General features: G+C 33.5%; 1 protein-coding gene across 2 annotated transcripts in view; it reads right to left on the bottom strand.

The window, feature by feature from the left end:
* Positions 1 to 3,212: 3,212 nt before the first annotated feature.
* Positions 3,213 to 19,838, bottom strand: part of Selenof (selenoprotein F) — a 38,829-nt gene continuing 22,203 nt past the window's right edge. The window contains exons 3-5 of one of the 2 annotated variants that reach the window (XM_046443287.2): positions 18,406 to 18,469; positions 8,258 to 8,307; positions 3,213 to 4,078 (exon numbers count right to left, since the gene is read on the bottom strand). In XM_046443287.2, coding sequence (XP_046299243.1) covers positions 3,947 to 4,078; positions 8,258 to 8,307; positions 18,406 to 18,469 — 246 coding nt within the window. In that variant the 3' untranslated portion in view covers positions 3,213 to 3,946. The remainder of the gene's footprint in view (positions 4,079 to 8,257; positions 8,308 to 18,405; positions 18,470 to 19,838) is intronic. The other variant, XM_046443288.2, reaches the window with a different exon arrangement.

Raw genomic sequence — 19,838 nt, forward strand, 5'->3', positions numbered from 1 at the left:
GGGTATGGCCACTTTGGAAAAATATAAGTTCCTCAAAAAGTTAAACATGACGGGGCTGGAAATGTAGCTTGGTGGTAGAATGCTTGTTTATTTAGCATATGGAAGGCAGCTGGTTCAATCCCAGAACCACAGGGGGGAAAAAACATTAAACAAACATGGAACATGATTCAGCAATTTCACGCCTAAGTCTACAGAAATGAAAACACCTTCAGGTGGATATATAGTTGCAATATTCATAATAGCCTCAAAATAGAAACCCAAGTGTCTACCAAATAATGGTGGTATATCCATACAAAGGGATATTTGACCATAAGAAGAACTGAAGTACATGCTATTTTATAGATGAATCCAGATGATACACTAAGGGAAAGATGCAAGACACAAAAGGCCATAAATGATATAATTCATATGGAAAACAGATTAGTGGTTGCCTAGGTCTGGTGAAGTTGTGGTGAGTGTAACAGGTACAATATATCTTTTTTGGAGTGATAATAAAATGTTCTAAATTTAGATTGTGGTTAACAGTTGAATGTCTGAATATACTAAAAAACTCCACTGAACTGTATAATCTAAATGGGCAAATTTTAAGATATAAATTACAGCTAAACAAAAAGGTTAATAAAGTTAGCTGATGATAAGTGTGGTGGTACAAGTCTGTAATCCCAGACTTGGGAGGCTGAGGCAGGAGGACCACAAATGTGAGGCCAACTTGGTCAATTTAGCAAGATCCTGTCTTAAAAGATTCGTTATTCGTGGTACTTATGATATAAAAATCACTGAAGACACTGAAATACTCAACCATTGCTCCCAGGAGAAACATGGAATTAGGTTCATGGGAACTTCTGGTCACACTTTCATCAATCTATCAACATATAACCTTGTTTTATGTGTTTCTATTTAGAGATCTTGTTTAGTAGTGTTAATAACATTCAACTCACAGCTAATAGCATTGTAACTCAGGACTGAACAAAGGATCTAAAACATACTCTATATTTTTTTCCGTAACGTAACTTTCGACCTCAATACCACTCCTGAGGTCTATTTTAAAGTAAAATCAACAACAAAAAGTCCAAAAATGTGTTACTATATGCACTTCTTTACAGTATGAGAGCTGAAACAAGGCAAAGTGTCACCTCATTTGACCTTGGCTGGGAACCTGTGCTTTGGGTAATTTTTTTTTTTTTCTGTTCTGTGCATATAGTATTGTGAGTATTGTGGGGTTACAAATTAAATTTTCACAAGAGGGGAATTCAAAAGCAGGCTCTGAAAAGAGAGGATCAAATGTAGTTTAGTTTTCCTACTACTTATAAAAAAGGTTTTGAATTTTGAAGTCTAACCTTCAATTTCTTCATGATGCTGGATGGATAAAATGTAATATTTGGGGTGCATGTTTTATAAGTTGCTACCAGAAAAAGTCCTCATTTTATTATCCTTAGTTTTAGTTCTTTGGTATTTTTGAATAACTGTTTCATGCTACTGATTCCTGGGCTGAGCCAGTCCAAAGATAAAATGTTTACTTTTCATTAACAAAGATTTATTCTGAACTTTTCATCACAATTGCATTCCCTCTTTCCCCCAGAAAGAATATTCTGCCACCACCAGATATAATGAAAACATGTTTTAATTTTCAAACAAAAAGAAATGTAGTTATGTTCATATACACAATCTGTACTGCTTCCCAGGTATTTTTAAACATGTTTTTACACCCTAGCTATTGACAGTTTTAACTTTTAATATTTTTGTGATGCTGGGCATCAAACCCAGGCCCCTCTTTGTGCTAGCAAGTGTTCTACCACTGAACTGTACTCTCCAGCCCTTGACTCAAAATTTTGCAGAATTTGCTTCCAAAGTATTTTCTGCACTTTAATTTTAAAATGGCTTTAATGTCTCAAATCCTCTTAACAGAATTCGTCAGTTCTTGCTTATAGCTCCTTATAAGAGCCTTTGCTAAATTTAGAAATTTAGAGATAAATTCACTTTAGAGTTACAAGTAACATAATTTTGGCAGGGGGAGTAAAATCATAAATATCAAATGACTACCACATATCCACATTTCTGAATTTGAATAAGCTTAATCAAACGTCAGAATTTGGCTATAAAACGGTACTTTTTGGATTAGTATTTATACCCCTTTTTTGGTAATCAGTGGTTTTGTTTCTTTAAAAAACTATTCTTTGATTGCAATAGGCAAAAACCACTTGGAATTGGCCCATTAGTTTTGAATCTCCAAATTTGAATCTCTTAATTAAAACAGCAGGGCTTGATAGATACCCTTTTATTCATCAGTTTGAGAACCTAAAGCTCTAAGATATTGCAGGGTATTTTAGCTTCTTTGATCTCTCATAATAACTTGAATATAATAGACTCTTTAGGTCTTTCTTTTGTCATTCTATCCTGAATGCCAAATACTCATTTAATTGGCTCTTACTGCCCAGAAACCAATCCAATTAATTTTCTATGCCAATCCCAGAAGTTTTGAAGTTTCATCATTAAATACTACTATTCTCCTGCATGTGGGGACAACTCCTATTTTTAAAAAAATTTTTTACTGCCCACAATAGGTTTAATCTCCCCCTTATTTGGGAGTAGCAACAACATTAAGGACTGGTGGCAAATTAACAGGGGCCTAGAACTATCAAAATGATAGCCCTCTCCACTGCTATTCATAATCAATAAGTATGTTTGCCAGGATTTCTTATATTATTTTGATTAGCCAAAGTATAGAGATTTATATTCATTCTCTTGCTGGATTTTAAAGTCGACATAATTTATAATATTACATGAATAGGTGAATAAAACTGACCAAATAATGCTACATGCATGTAGAAATATATCACAATGAATCCCACTTTTATATAAAATTATAAAGCACCAATGGAAAAAAATACATAAAGAAATGGAAGGAATGGCAAAGAGTAGAAGAGAGGGGAAAAAGGAAGTACTGGGAATATATTAGGGCAAATTATGCATATATATGAATACTATATTTAATTATATTGCAATAGGGACATAAAAAAGTTATATAAACCGCCGGGAAAGATTGGTAATCAACCTCTATTGTCAACAATAAGAAATTATGATAAAGTTTTAAACAGTATAGTCATTCTTACATTGTGGCTAAGAGAAAAGCATATATGAAAAATAAGAACACACTGAGAAGCTTAATCATTTTTAAACATGAGAGGACAAACCAGAAAAATTTCAAATTCAGATAGATTTTCAAAGTTTTTATTTATATTTTGGTCTTGTAAATGGTCATTTTTAAATGGAACTTTTCAGTAAGAATGTAAAACACAAAAATTTGCTAAATATCGGATCTACACAAATCCTCAGAAAGGTTTTTTGTGTAGTCTTCATTAATACAAATCTTTGTGAATGTTTCACTCTCACTGCAGCTCTTGAATGTTTTACAATAATTAGGCTACCAAGTTTTTAAGCAGTACATTCATTACAAACTATAACTTTTCCATTAAAAAGAAAATAGGGTAATACACAAATATGAGAGGCTATGAGGATCAGGCGGTTGAGGCTTGGCATGTCTTATTTGCTTTGTAGTTTTCTGTTATTACTTTCAAAATAGCACACAGCACATGAGGCATAGCAATCATCTCTTATTAACCTCTCTAATTTAAAAATGGGTTGTACATAAACCAGACCAATTATCACAAACTATCATTTGCATAATTAACCAGAAGCCTATTACAAAGCATTTTGTTAGTGGTATAACAAATGCAGGAGGACAGAAATTTATTAAAAAAAAACCAAAAAACAAAAAACGGGGTTTGTGAAGCTTGCCAACTCCTTAGCTATCATGAGCTGTGCTGCCACTTCAACTTCTAATTAGATGTTTAATGCCTCACTGTAAGAGACTGAGCAAAACTATTTTCTAGGTGCTGTAATATTTCATTTGACAAGGTAACAAAATAGGCCAAAACTAAAGCAACATTTATATGCGTTCCAACTTTTCACTCAGGAATTCTTCTACACTGTCTGTGTTCCATTTGAGGATGCTTAGTTCTTCAGCAATGTTCCCATTGTCGTCCAAAAGCTTTAGTACAGGGTCTGAACCACGAACATACTACAAAACAGAGGAACATTATCATTATTTTCTCCTTAAAAAGAGCCTTCTAAGCCTCAACCACGATCAAAGCAGCTTAATTAAAATAGCAATTAAAAAAAGCTTTTAGAAATAACATCACAATCAACAGATCTTAAAGACGTCTTTAAAAAGAATTAAATATAATTTCACAGAAAATGAGAATTTAAAAAATTTACATTTTAATTCTCAAGAGAGAAATGTCTGTTAGTATCAAGACCCCAATGGTACTGAGGATTAAACCCAGGGGTACTCTACCACTGAGCTACATTCCCAGTCTTTTTTTTGTTTTCTTCCCCCAAAGAGAGGGCAACTAGGTGCATTTTATTTTTATGCAGTGCTGAGGATTGAATCCAGGCTTCACATGTGCTAGGCATTTGCTTGTTAAGTTGTCACGTATGGGCCTTGAACTAGTGATACTCCTACCTCAGCCTACTGAGTTACTGAGATTTCAGGTGTGTGCCATCATGCTAGGCAAGACAGTTTTATTATTATTAAATGAAACAAATGTTTCTTGCATACAGGACTCTTAAACTCAAATAAGCTAATATTTAATGGTGGAGGAAAGTAAATTCAAAATAATTAGAGACAGAATGCTTTTATAAGAGCAATGCTTCTGAGATAGGGATTTAGCTCAGTGGTAGAATGCTTGCAGAGAGGCCCAGAATTTTATCACAAGCTTCCCTCCTCACCCCCACAATGTTTTAAATTAGACTGTGGATAAAAAATCAGACAGAGAATCCCACACTGGGTCATAAATTTTCCTCAGCTTAAGAAAAATAATGATTTTCCAGTGATCACTTTTGAATTAGGCTGGGTTCTTTAAATTTCAGATCCATTAGTTAGGTCCAATAATGAGAGGGTTCTGAAAAATATTTACTCTGGACAAGGAAAGGCTGTAACAATAAATATGAACCCATTTATAACTAAAAATATAGCAATGATGAGTAAGGGAGCTCTTAAGAATCTTTTTCAGCAACTATGCTTCATATTGTTTTTTTTGTTTTTTTTTTTTTAAAAGATATTCTGGTGCTGTGAACTTAAGAGAGAGATAAGCTCTGATATGGTTATTAGCACTTGGTATATTCCCAAACCATTTGTGAAGTTTAGAAATATGGGTTCTCATTTTCACACTGTTGATGGCATTGTAAATTACAAACATTATGGGAATCATTATGGAGGTTCCTCAAAACATTAGGCATGGAACCACCATATGACCCAGCTACACCACTTCTTGGTATTTACCCCAAAGAATGTAAGTCATCATACAACAGTGATATGTGCATACCCATGTTTATAGCAGCACAATTCACGTTAGCCAAACTATGAAACCAGCCTAGAATGGATGAATGGATAAAGAAAACGTGGTATGTGTACACATATTTTATTTTATTGAGCCATAACAAAATATGAAATTATGTTATTTGTAGGAAAATGGATAAAACTTGAGACCATTATGTGAAGTGAAATAAGTCAAAATCTAAAGGTCAAGGGTCATTTGTTTTCACTCATATGTGGAAGCGAGAGAGGAAAAAGATAATGGGGTTGGGAAATATGAAAAACAAAGGGAGATCAATAGAAGAAAGGGATTAGGAGGTAGGAGAAGGCGAGGAAGGTGGGAAATGCTAGGGATTGATATTGGCCAAATTATATTGTTATATTGTGTGCATGTATGAATACATAACAAATCCCATCATTATGTACAGATACAATGCATCAATAAAAAATGTGGGGGAAAAAGGAAATATGGGTCCTCTGAATTAATAAATCAATGACAACAATACTATATCATTTCTGTTTAAAATTTTTCATTATTCAAAAGCTTATTTTAATCTAGCAAGAGAAATAAAAAGTTAGACAAAATTGGGATATACTCTAAGTATGCAAGGCTGCTATAACATTTGAAAATTAATTAATGTAATCTATCACTATTAACAGGTTAAATAAGAATCATCATATGATATTAACAGATACAGAAAAAGGGCACATGACAAGAAAATCCATCATCATCCATTCATGATTAAAACTCAATATATTATGACTAGAGGAAACTTTATCAACTTGATAAACCAACAACTGGGAAAACTAGATGCTTTTCCCTTTAGATTGAGAACAAGGCAAGGATGTCTCCTTTCATTATGCCTATTCAACGCTGTACCTGAAGTCCTAGCTAATGTAATAATTCAAGAAATGTACAAGTTATGAGGTGTTCAGATTGAGAAGGAAGAAATGGGACAGTTTTTATTCACAGATAACACAACTATCTTTAGAGGGTATTCCAAAGAATCAACAAAAATAATCATAAAACTAGGGATGACAGCAAGATTCAAAATATAAGGTTACAAAAGTTAACTGACTTCCTATCTACCAGTAATAATTATGTGGAATTTAAAATTAACATATAAATACCATTTACATTAGCATCTATTATAGTTTGCATCTTAAATATCCCCCAAGGCTCATGCATTAAATCCTGAGTCCTCAGCTTGGCACTACTGAGAGGTGGTAGAACCTTTAAGAGATGGAGTCTGGTGGAAGTTTTTCCATTCACTGGATATATTGTGGGCCACAATACTCTTCAAGCTCAATCTCTTCCTCCCTTTCTTTTGTTCCCAGTCATGAGGTAAATGGTTTTGTTCTGCTGTGTGCTCATGCCATAATGTGTTGTCACAGACCCAAAGCAACAGGGCCAATCAGTCAGTCATAGACTGAAATCCCCAAAACTGTGAGCTGAAATTAGCCTTTCTCTTTATAAACAGATTTATCTCAGGTATATTATAGTAACAAAAAGCTGACTAGCATAGTAACAAAGGAAGAGAAATCTTCTCTCTCTCTCTCTATATATATATATGTATTTGTTAGATTTATATGAGAAAAATGACAAAACTGATGAAAATAATCAAAGATCTAAAATAAAGATATATTTTTTATTAGAGCATTATAGCTATACATAGTAGGTGGGCTAATTTTGACATCATAGAATTTGATTTTGATCCCCATTCCCCCCACTTTATTTCCCCCTATTCTCTCCTCTACTCCACTAATCTTCCTTATTTCCCCCCTCCTTTCTGGTACTGACGATTAAACCCAGGGGTGCTCAACCATTGAGCCACATCCCCAGTCCTTTGATATTTTATTTAGAGACAGGGTCTCATTGAATAGCTTAGTGCCTCGATAAGTTGCTGAACTAGCTTTGAACTCACGATCCTCTTGCCTCAGCCTCCTGAGCAGCTGGGATTACAGGCATGCACCTCTGTGCCTGGCACTAATCTACTTTTGCTTGCTTATTTACTTATTTTTTTTTTAAAAAAAAATATATATTTTTAGTTGTAGAAGGACACAATACATTTATTTATTTATTTTTATGTGGTGCTGAGGATCGAACCCAGGGCCTCACATGTGAGGGGCAGGTGCTCTACCACTGAGCTACAGCCCCAGCCCCTATTTATTTATTGATTGGATGCTTTCTACATAATACACAATGAAGTTCCCTGTGGTACATTTATGTGTGCATATTATGTGATCTTGTTGAATTCAATCCAAATTTCCTCCCCTTTCTTGTCCTTCCTCCTTATCTCCTTTACTCTACTGATATTCCCTATATTTATGATATCCAATCTCCATCCCTGTCCTCACCACCTAAAGAATGTTATTTCACATTCATACTTAGGTCTTGCCCTCTGCTTCCTGATTGCTGCTTTCATCCACCACACCCTTCTGCTAAGATGTTCTATCTCATCTTAGCCCCAATAAATGGAGTTGGCTATCTTTGGACAGAAACCTTTGAAACTCTCAGCACCAAATAAACTTTTTCTCCTCTAAAATTATTCTTGTGACGTCTTTTAGTCATGGTGTGAAAAAACTGACTAAAACAAACTCTAAATGCAAATGATGGAATTTACTTAATACTAATATATCAATATTGGATCAATAACTGTAAACACTGTTACAACAGGGGAAACTGAGGGTGAGGGTCAAAGAGTATATGGAAACACTCAAGAAAGCTCAGCTTTTCTGTAAACGTTATACTGTTTATAGTAAACTAAAAAATAAAGCTTAGTAATTTCAAAATTTTAAAAATTTATTTACCCAAGTATTGATTTTAATACCCAAAAAACTGAACACTGGGGGAAAAAAAAGACTGCATTTTAATCACCTTACCTTGATTTGTAGTCCTCTGAATAGTTTGGGTTTATCACTTCTGACGAAAGCTGAAAAAAAAAAAAAAGATTCAAATTCTTCATTTCCAAATCCAAACTGGCTACAGATATAAATATAAAGAGTGGAAATAAACTTAACAAATGAAACTTTATGTCCTACGTTTAAAAAACTATAAAGAAATTTAAACAATGACTTATCCTAAAGAGAAGACTAATATTGAAGACATTGTTAAGTGTTTTAATTAAATCCCCACATTCCGATGGAAGTTTTAGAAATTGACAAAATTCTTACATATGTACACTATATTATTATTACATTATAGTGTAGCTCAGTTGTAAGAGTAAACATGAGTCAGGTGCGGTGGTGCATCCCTGTAATCCCAACTACTAGGGAGTCTGAGGCAGGAGTCCAAGTTTGATATCAGCCTAGGAAACTTAATGAGACCCTGTCTCAAAAGAAAAAAGAAGAGAGCTGGGGAGTTAGCTCAGTGGTAGAACACTTTACTAGAACATTTGAGTTAAATACCCATACTGCAAACAGATAAACACAAACAACAAAAAAATAAATATATGAGAGCAGCCAGGGTAGTTTAAAAAATTAAAATATAAAGGAAGAATTTGTTTAGTAATGTACTATGTAACAGTAATACCAGAACATTTTAAACATACAGATTAGGAAATTTAGAGAGAGAAAAATATCTTAAAGAGTTTTTAAAGATGACACAGCTATCAAATTAGAGTGGAGGAGGGAGATATTCAGAACAACAAAAGATTTTAGAATACGAAAGGTTAAAGAGGAAGAGAGAGAGATTTTGGTGGAGGTGAGTTTGGAAGGAAATATAAACAGTACCCTAAGTAGGGTACTCAGCAAAATGAATCAAAACTCTTGAGCAGTGGAGTGCTTGACTACCATATGTGATGCCCTGGGTTTGATCCCTAGTAGTACAAAGAAAAAAAAGAAAGAAATGAAAAAGTTTGTTTCTTATGGTTGTTAAAAACAACAACTACTACTGGATAAATATTTATCCATAGTTTCATTTCTAAATGAAAAAGGCCAAACTAAACAATATAAAAACAAAAACCAAAAAACGTGCTGTTATTATTTTAAGAGGGTTACACTATTATTTTAATAATACAGAGCTACACTAGGGAGTACAGATTTGGGGAAATTTTAATGTTTCCCTCCATTTTGATTATTGCTAATCTATGTTTTATGAACTTTTCAATAACAATAATTTCTAATTATTCCAATTAAAAAGTTTATAATATTTTTTCTAAAATAAATATATGTTTTATTTAGATACCTCCTCTTTTGTCCCCTTCCTAGTTGTGGGGACTGAGCCCAAGAGCACTTTTCCGCTGAATCATATCCTCAGTAATTTTTGTTTTGAGACAGAATATTATTAAGCTGTGAAGGGTCTCACTAAGTTGCTGAGGCTGACCATGGCAATCCTCCTGCCTCAGCCTTCCAAATCTCTGGGATTCCAGGCATGCTCTGACATGGCTGACTAGATACCTGCTTAATTCTTAGTAACAGTTCTTGTCATTTAATCTCTTAAGATTTTAAAGTAACACATACTTTTGAGAATAAGAGCATTAGTATTATAGAGGTATTATATTATGAAGGTCTTTACATACTTACATTTAGGAAAACAAAACAAAGAGTAAATGATATTTTTTTAAAGGTTTTGAGGACTTGTTGGTAGATAATCAGATATCCCATGTAATTTTCCCTACAAAATTTAGTTCAAAATAAACTATTATTCTGGCTGATTAGTATATCTTCTCTACAAACTTCAGCCTTTAGAATTTGTTCAAAGGCATGTACTTGAATTCCGAAACAAAAGTGATCTCATGATATCCTATTGCATTTTAGACTGACCGAATGGCAAATGCTACGTGACCCCTGTGTAAAACATCACATAACACCACTTTTAAATTTGTGTCAAAACACTTTTTTTTACAATATAAGAAACCTCTCTAGGGTATTTAAAAAAAAAAGTGGTTCTTGCCGGTGGCGCACACCTATAATCCCAGCTGTTCGGGAGGCTGAGACTGGAAGATCATGAGTTCAAAGCCAGCCTCAACAATGGCGACATGCTAAGCAACTCAGTGAGATCCTGTCTCTAAATAAAATACAAAATAGGGCTGGGGATGTGGCTCAGTGATTGAATGCCCCTGAGTTCAGTCTCCAGTATCCCCCCACCAATAACAAACAAACAAAAGAGCAATTCTTTGCCCAACTAGAGCTTAGCACATTTAATAATTTTTATTCACTCAATAGTTAAAAAAATGTTATTGTAGTTGGACACAATACCTTTGTTTTATTTATTTATTTTTATGTGGTGCTGAGGATCGAACCCATGGCCTCGAACGTACTAGGTGAGTGCTCTACCACCGAGGCACAACCCCAGTCCCCATTCAAGACTTTTAATAAGCTAAAATAAGTGAACTAACTTAAAAGGAATACTGAGTCATTATGACCATCTTCATCAATTCCTTCTTTTCTCTGCTAAACATAGATCCACAGCATCCTAATTTTGAATGTGGGGAATATAGGTTAAGTGCCCTGTAGCAGGCAAATCACATCCTACAGGCAAGTAAACAAATCTTTTCACAAATATTTCAGAACTTCTATACATACGGCATTGGATAGACCATGAGAATATGAAAAAAAAATATTTTTTTGTAGTTATAGATGGACAGCATGCCTTTATTTTCTGTTTATTTATATGTGGTGCTAAGGATTGAATCCAGTGCCTCACATGTGCCAGGCAAGTGCTCTGCCACTGAGCTTCATCCTCAGCCCAGAATTTTTTAATCTAGAGAAACCTACAGGGTGTGGAAGTGAGGAAGAAACCCATGATTTATTTAAACAGATATGCCAAGAATTAAAAAGGATAAAAGGTGATCATAAAAACAACTGCTGAAGACTGGAGATATCCAGTTCATTAGTAAAAAATATTTTTAGAGTATATAAGGCTCTGGGTTCAATCCACTGCAGGGCCTTAGGCATGCTAGGCAAGTATTCTACCACTGAGCTATACCCTCAGTCCAAATGCTGGTAAATAAATGATAGTTAACGAGTAGTCTGAATTTAGAGAAAGGAGGCTTTACCATGTTGGTGCTAAAGAAAGAGGCAACAAAAACGGAACTAGAGAAACTGAAAATGTAAAAATTCACATGAATACAAGATGATGTCCTTTCTCCAACATATCAAAAGAATTTTATCTCTCAGTACTTCAAACAATTATTCCTAAAAATTGATATTTCACAATAGTCAAAATAGCCCCCAAATGTTTTGCTGGAGAAAGTAAACTAAAAATGAATGGTAAAAATGTATGGCAAGAAAGGCAATAGTATCATTGGATCTCCATCCAGTTAGGAAAAAAATGACAGCTCCTTAAATCCAATACTGCTATCTCCATTTTAATTTTGAATGTAGCAATGTATTTATTTCCTCAGGTAAACATATAGCATGGTATAGTTTGAGGAAAAATTCTCATGATGATTTACAAATCATAAGCAAAGTGACAGTGAATTTTTAAACATTTTACAAAAGATTGGTATTTGAATATGTAATATTGTTATTTGTTGTAATCCTCTAGTTTAATGATCACATATTATAATCAAATTTCATGTGCTACATGAGTTGTTAAATATGCAAATAGTAAATGAAGTCCAGGGAAATAAATATGGGGCTGTGGTACCACTCCAAGAGAGCTAAAATATTAGGAAACATAATCGTCACTATTTATCACCTGAGTTCAGTGGATCTTGTTTATACATCTATTTTTAAATGATTTCATAATAATTTTCCAAAAGAAGTAAAGTAAAAGTAAAAAGCAAATCTATTAGAAATTTTAATACGAATTTAAACACAATAAACTCAAGTATTTACTCTGTATTTTTCTGGTTTTGAAGGTAAATATAACAAAATAGGCAATGTGGTTTGACCTCAACTATGTGTTCACGAACTCACATATGAACCTGGAACAAAGCCGTCTTGTAAAATTGATTCCAAAATTCAAATATATTTCTAGTAGGTTCAAGATCTGATATAAAAATATCACATTTCCTTTAAGTCTTCGTTAATATATATTATTTACTGATTTCTGAATGTGAGAAAGTTCATTTAAGATTTTTTTAAAATTTATTTTTATTTTTTAGTTTTATATTTGCAGTGCTGGTGATCAAACCCAGAGCCTCATGCATACTAGATAGGTATTCTACCACTGAGCTGCATCCCTAGCTCACTTATTGAAGATATTATCATATGAAGTTTCATTCATAATCTTGAGATTTTGCTTATATAATTACTTTTATTATTATCATTTATAGTCTGTAGCCGCACTAATAGAACTTTCTTCAATACTGGAAATATTCTATATCTGATTTGTTTTGATGATTATTGAGTATTTGAAATGCGGCTAAGGTGACTCAGGAAATTCTGATTTAATTTAAATGAAAAAGTCATGCTAACTAGTGGCTATATAATTGGACAGAAGAAGTCTAAAGTGTCTCTTTGCATTCACATTCTGATCTACTTGATCATTTTGAAATACTTGTGTCAATTTTCTTCTATATCATTATGGCAGATTTTTTTTAAAGTTTTTTTTTTTTTTTTTTAAGATGGACATAATATCTTTACTTATTTATTCTTATGTGGTGCTGAGGATTCAACCCAGTGCCTCACATGTATAAGGCAAAATCTCTACTACTGAGCTATAACCTCAGCCCCTATTATGGCAGATTTGAAATCCCCAAATGAGTTCAATAAAAGCTAAAAAAAGAAAGAAAACAAAACAATACAAAACACTACAAAGATGGTATCATAATGTAGGGCACACAATAACAAACTTGAAGAATCATATATATTGATGACTCATTTATTATTCCATCATCGTTATTATATCTTGAGTCTTTTTTAGCACAGTTGTAAATAAGAGATGTTTAATGATATCAAATTCTTAAATATATAAATCAACAGACAACAGAGTTAACTGCAAAACAGAATTTTTATTTTTAAAAAAATATGTATAATTTATCTTTATGTTTTGAAAGACTTCTAAGAAAGAATTCATAAACAAAAATAGTAATCCTTAAAAACAGTCCAAAAAAGAAATTCAAAGAAAACTGAGGTCACTGGACTCTGCTGGTATATTACAGTTAAAAGTCCACAAACTTGCAAAATGATCTCATAAAGGTAATATATTTTCTAGTTTACTTTCTGTTATTTTAAAAACAGCTTAATAATATTGATTTGGAGATTTTTAAATTAATCCTATCTCTATCTATAGAAAATGTTCTTATGTTAAGTGCCCGCCTAACATGGGTGGGACCCGGGTTCGATCCTCAGAACCACATAAAAATAAAGACATTGCGTTGTGTCCATCTACACCTAAAAAATAAATATTAAAAAAAAAAATGAAGCTCATGACAGATATAATTAAGACTTGTGAACCATTATATAAAATTACATAGATGGACAGATGTTTTCTTGTTGATTAGATGAGTACATATGAATTAGAATAAATTCTAAATAAAAATGCCATACCATATCCAGCAATAAGAATATAAAATCAGCATAACTAAATATAATTGAATTTTCAAATGAACTCATTGTAAGTTATTGGTTATCCCTTCTACCCTCCAAAAAATCTAAATTGAGAAAATTTATTATTGTATGTGAACCTTTTAGAGTGCAAAAGTAGGAGTCATTTTAGTCAATACCAAGAAGACAATTTAAAGCACTTAAAAATATCCAGAAAAGGGCAACCCAAATATTTAAGAGAATTTGGGAGGTCACAGAGATAAAACACAAAAGCAATACTAACTAGAAAGTCTGACTTCTTGGTTACAAAATAACAAAATAAGAAAAGAAATGCTTGAAGCCTATAAACTAACCAAGAGTAAATACACAATGTTAAAAAGACTTTTTATTAGATTTCAATCTGTCAAAAGTGGGAATATTCCTTGAATTAGAAAAATTCAGTAAATCAATGCAATAATTCAATAATTGAATTTCTTATGGAATAGTGGTAGATTCTGGGTATATTAAGAAATAAAAAAAAATCTGGAATTTAAAGGAGTTTCTAGTTTGATAGAGGCAAAAGACTAGTTTGCTGAATATAGCAAAATATTATGTGAGATCTGCTAATGGAACACAAAGAGTGAAAATTTCTGTTCAAAATAATGCTGGATCATCAAAAGACTACCAACCAAGAAAAGCCCTGGACTGGATGGGTATACAGCGGAGTTTTACAAAACCTTCAAAGAAGAATTAATACCAATACTTTTCAAGCTATTTCAAGAAATAGAAAAAGAAGGAGCTCTTCCAAATTCATTCTATGAGGCTAACATCACCCTGATCCCGAAACCAGACAAAGACACTTCAAAGAAAGAAAACTACAGACCAATATCTCTAATGAACTTAGATGCAAAAATTCTCAATAAAATCCTGGCGAATCGAATACAAAAGCATATCAAAAAAATTGTGCACCATGATCAAGTAGGATTCATCCCTGGGATGCAAGGATGGTTCAATATACGGAAATCAATAAATGTTATTCACCACATCAATAGACTTAAAGATAAGAACCATATGATCATCTCGATAGATGCAGAAAAAGCATTCGACAAAGTACAGCATCCCTTTACGTTCGAAACACTAGAAAAACTAGGGATAATAGGAACTCACCTCAACATTGTAAAAGCTATATATGCTAAGCCTCAGGCTAGCATCATTCTAAATGGAGAAAAACTGGAGGCATTCCCTCTAAAATCTGGAACAAGACAGGGATGCCCTCTCTCACCACTTCTATTCAATTTAGTTCTTGAAATATTAGCCAGAACAATTAGACAGACAAAAGAAATTAAAGGCATAAAAATAGGAAAAGAAGAACTTAAATTATCACTATTTGCAGATGATATGATTCTATACCTAGAAGATCCAAAAGAGTCTACCAAGAAACTAATAGAACTAATAAATGAATTCAGCAAAGTGGCAGGATATAAAATCAACACGCATAAATCAAAGGCATTCCTGTATATCAGCGACAAAACTTCTGAAATGGAAATGAGGAAAACCACTCCATTCACAATATCCTCAAAAAAAAAAAATAAAATAAAATACTTGGGAATCAACCTAACAAAAGAGGTGAAAGATTTATACAATGAAAACTACAGAACCCTAAAGAGAGAAATAGAAGATCTTAGAAGATGGAAAAATATACCCTGTTCATGGATAGGCAGAACTAACATCATCAAAATGGCGATATTACTCAAAGTTCCCTACAGGTTTAATGCAATGCCAATCAAAATCCCAACGGCATTTCTTGTAGAAATAGATAAAGCAATCATGAAATTCATACGGAAAAACAAAAGACCCAGAATAGCAAAAGCAATTCTAAGTAGGAAGTGTGAATCTGGAGGTATAGTGATACCAGATTTCAAACTGTACTACAGAGCAATAGTAACAAAAACAGCATGGTACTGGTACCAAAACAGGTGGGTGGACCAATGGTACAGAATAGAGGACACAGAAACCAATCCACAAAATTACAACTTTCTTATATTTGATAAAGGGGCTAAAAGCATGCAATGGAGGAAGGATAGCATCTTCAATAAATGGTGCTGGGAAAAATGAAGATGAACCCCTTTCTCTCGCCATGCACAAAAGTTAACTCAAAATGGATCAAAGAGCTTGATATCAAATCAGAGACTGCATCTGATAGAAGAAAAAGTTGGCTCCGATCTACATATTGTGGGGTCGGGCTCCAAATTCCTCAATAGGACGCCCATAGCTCAAGAGTTAATAACAAGAATAAACAAATGGGACTTACTTAAACTAAAAAGTTTTTTCTCAGCAAGAGAAACAATAAGAGAGGTAAATAGGGAGCCTACATCCTGGGAACAAATATTTACTCCTCACACTTCAGATAGAGCCCTAATATCCAGAATATACAAAGAACTCAAAAAATTAAACAATAAGATAATAACCCAATCAACAAATGGGCCAAGGACCTGAACAGACACTTCTCAGAGGAGGACATACAATCAATCAACAAGTACATGAAAAAATGCTCACCATCTCTAGCAGTCAGAGAAATGCAAATCAAAACCACCCTAAGATACCATCTCACTCCAGTAAGATTGGCAGCCATTATGAAGTCAAACAACAACAAGTGCTGGCGAGGATGTGGGGAAAAGGGTACACTTGTACATTGCTGGTGGGACTGCAAATTGGTGCGGCCAATTTGGAAAGCAGTATGGAGATTCCTGGGAAAGCTGGGAATGGAACCACCATTTGACCCAGCTATCGCCCTTCTAGGACTGTTCCCTGAGGACCTTAAAAGAGCGTACTATAGGGATACTGCCACATCAATGATCACAGCAGCACAATTCACAATAGCTAGACTGTGGAACCAACCTAGATGCCCTTCAATAGATGAATGGATAAAAAAAATGTGGCATTTATACACAATGGAGTATTACGCAGCACTAAAAAACGACAAAATCATGGAATTTGCAGGGAAATGGATGGCATTAGAGCAGATTATGCTAAGTGAAGCTAGCCAATCCCTAAAAAACAAATGCCAAATGTCTTCTTTGATTTAAGGAGAGCAACTAAGAACAGAGCAGGGAGGAAGAGCATGAGGAAAAGATTAACATTAAACAGAGACGAGTAGTGGGAGGGAAAGGGAGAGAGAAGGGAAATTGTATGGAAATGGAAGGAGATCCTCAATGTTACACAAAATTACATATAAGAGGTTGTGAGGGGAAAGGGGGGGAGAAAAAAAAACAAGGGAGAGAATTGAACAACAGCAGATGGGGTAGAGAGGGAAGATGGGAGGTGAGGGGAGGGGGGATAGTAGGGGATAGGAAAGGTAGCAGAATACAACAGTCACTAATATGGCATTATGTAAAAATGTGGATGTGTAACCGATGTGATTCTGCAATTTGTATTTGGGGTAAAAATGGGAGTTCATAACCCACTTGAATCAAATGTATGAAAGATGATATGTCATGAGCTTTGTAATGTTTTGAACAACCAATAAAAAAAAATAATGCTGGAACTAAATTTTGAATAAATAGAAATTTTCTGGGAACAGATATTTAATAAATCGGGTGCTATATCAGAATATGTAATTATTCTAACAAAGAATATATTCAATTAGATGTGTATGTGTATCTATTTGGGGTCTCCTAAAAAAAGTCCCTCAAAACAACTGTATTACATTTCTGTGCCAAAATGAGCAGTAATTTGGTATAAAACCATTCCAGGTCAGTAATCAAAGGCACGTGCTAACAAGAAATTTTAAAAAATACTAAATTCAAAAAACTCTCTTGTCAGTAAGTAAATAAGAAAATAAATCATGGGAAAATTGACAAAGTCATAATAGAATTAGGTACATAATCAGAACACTTAATTAAATGTTCATATTTCTGTTAAATAAAAACAGAGCTTCATTACCTTCAGTTAAGTTCAATTTCATAAAACTGATTTTCAAATGACATGTAAGAGTAGAATAAAAAAGCATTAGTTGAAGCCTCCTTGGAGATAAAAGTTCCATTACTATTTAATATTAACCAAAAGAACATATTTTTATAATTATCCTTTAACATATTTACCATTAAACTCCCCGCAAGGATATACACATTATGGCTTTCTTTTGTGTATTACAAATTCTATGGTACTTATTCTCTTGGTGATTTGTCATGTTGCACCAGTCTACCTTCACTTCATACAACTTATCCTTAGGAGTTCTAAGTAAATAAATTCACATTAAAAATAAACTAGAATGGTATGTTATTCAAAGTAAATACATTTATATCTGGTAAAGGAAAGGCTGTCAAAGATTTGACCTGGCAAAAGAAATGCAGTGTCCTTTCAAAACTACAACCACTTCACACATTGTTTTAAATCTAAATTTCATATGCTGTTTGTTTATAGGAAAGTAACTTGGTATTCACCGATTATGACAAAACTCCACCTCCATACAAAGAAATGTGAAAAAACTTCGTATACTATTGAGAAAGTATAATCCTGAAAATTCTTATTTGTGAAATTATTTAATGAAACTATTATTTAATGAAACTATTCTTCTGCAATATTGATTTTAAATGATTAAACAGTTTACTACATACCTTGGACTTGAGGGAACCTCCCCAATTTTCATCCACAGACTTCAAGAATAGCTCCTGCATAGAGCTAAAAAAGGAAAAATAGACATTTAAAAAATCAATATAAATTTTAAAATGTGGTCTGGGGGTATAACTTAGTGATACATTATGCTTGCCCAACATGCATGAGGCCTTAAGTTTCACCTCCAGCACTAAACACACAAACCAAAACAACAACAAAAAAGAAAAAGTTTATAAGAGGAACATTATAGTTCAGCAGATATATAGATCAGATGTAAGACTACAATAAGACCATATAGTTCCAGTCTAATAGGAGAAGAAATGAAGACCCAGATACAACAGAAGCACCCCCTTATCTGTATCTAAAGTTTCAGTTACCCAAGGCCAACTGTGGTCTGAAATATTAAATGGAAAAATTCAGAAATAACTTGTAAGTTTTATTTATATTGGTGGTATTGGAAATTTAACCCAGTACCACTCTACATTCAGTTACAACCCCAGTCCTTCCTTCCTTTCTATCTATCTATTTTTTTTGAGACAAGGTTTTGCTATGTCACTATTTCCCAGGCTGATCTCAAACTTGCAATCCTCCTGCCTCAACTTCTTGGATAGTTGGTTTATAGGTGTGTGCTACTGCAACCAGGTAATTCTTATGTTTTAAATTATGCAGTTTTCTGAGCAGTGTGATGAAATTTCACTTCATCCTGCCTGGGGCATGAAATCATTCCTTGGTCCATATTAGTGTATCCAGGCCATATATGGTACATGCCCAGTAGACACTTAGTAGTTGTCAAAAGGTGGACTTCTTGTGGTATCATAGTGCTTGTGTTCAAGTAACTCTTATTTTACTTAATAATGGTTCCAAGAGTAATGATGTTGGCAATTCAGGTAGGCCTGGACATTGCTACAACTGTTCTACTGGCAGCCTTGGAATATAACTCCCATGTTAAGTGGTAGGGGAATTTCAACCTTATTTGGAATATTCTTATACCTAGCCAAAAAGCTTAAAAGACAAAGGAGATTCGACAATAAACTTTAATAATTGAGATGGCCTGGGAAGGTCTTTATGAAATCTTAAAGATTTCCTAAAGTTTTTTAGGCTAATAAATATACACAGGTATATATATCCATCTATGTGAAATAAATATTTAGAGAATTCTTTCAGGTTGCTTTTAATATTATGTGATGAATGACCTAAAATTAAATTGAAAAATTTAATATCTTTTCCCAAAGGATCAACAGAGAAAGTACTATGTAAAGATATTGTAGGAAAATCAGTATAATCTCATTACAAAGGACTCATGCAAATACTTTCCTGTAATAAAATTCAGTTGAAATAGATACATTAGTAAACATTGTTTTTCTAGTTACAGAACCCATACATTCTCTTTATAATAAAGCTTATAATAAAGAACTCAAATGCAAATGTTTTATTG

Source organism: Marmota monax, unplaced genomic scaffold, assembly GCF_021218885.2.
Source record: "Marmota monax isolate L192 unplaced genomic scaffold, Marmota_monax_Labrador192_F-V1.1 WCK01_AAM20220418_F8-fsc00046, whole genome shotgun sequence".
Taxonomy (NCBI): domain Eukaryota; kingdom Metazoa; phylum Chordata; class Mammalia; order Rodentia; family Sciuridae; genus Marmota; species Marmota monax.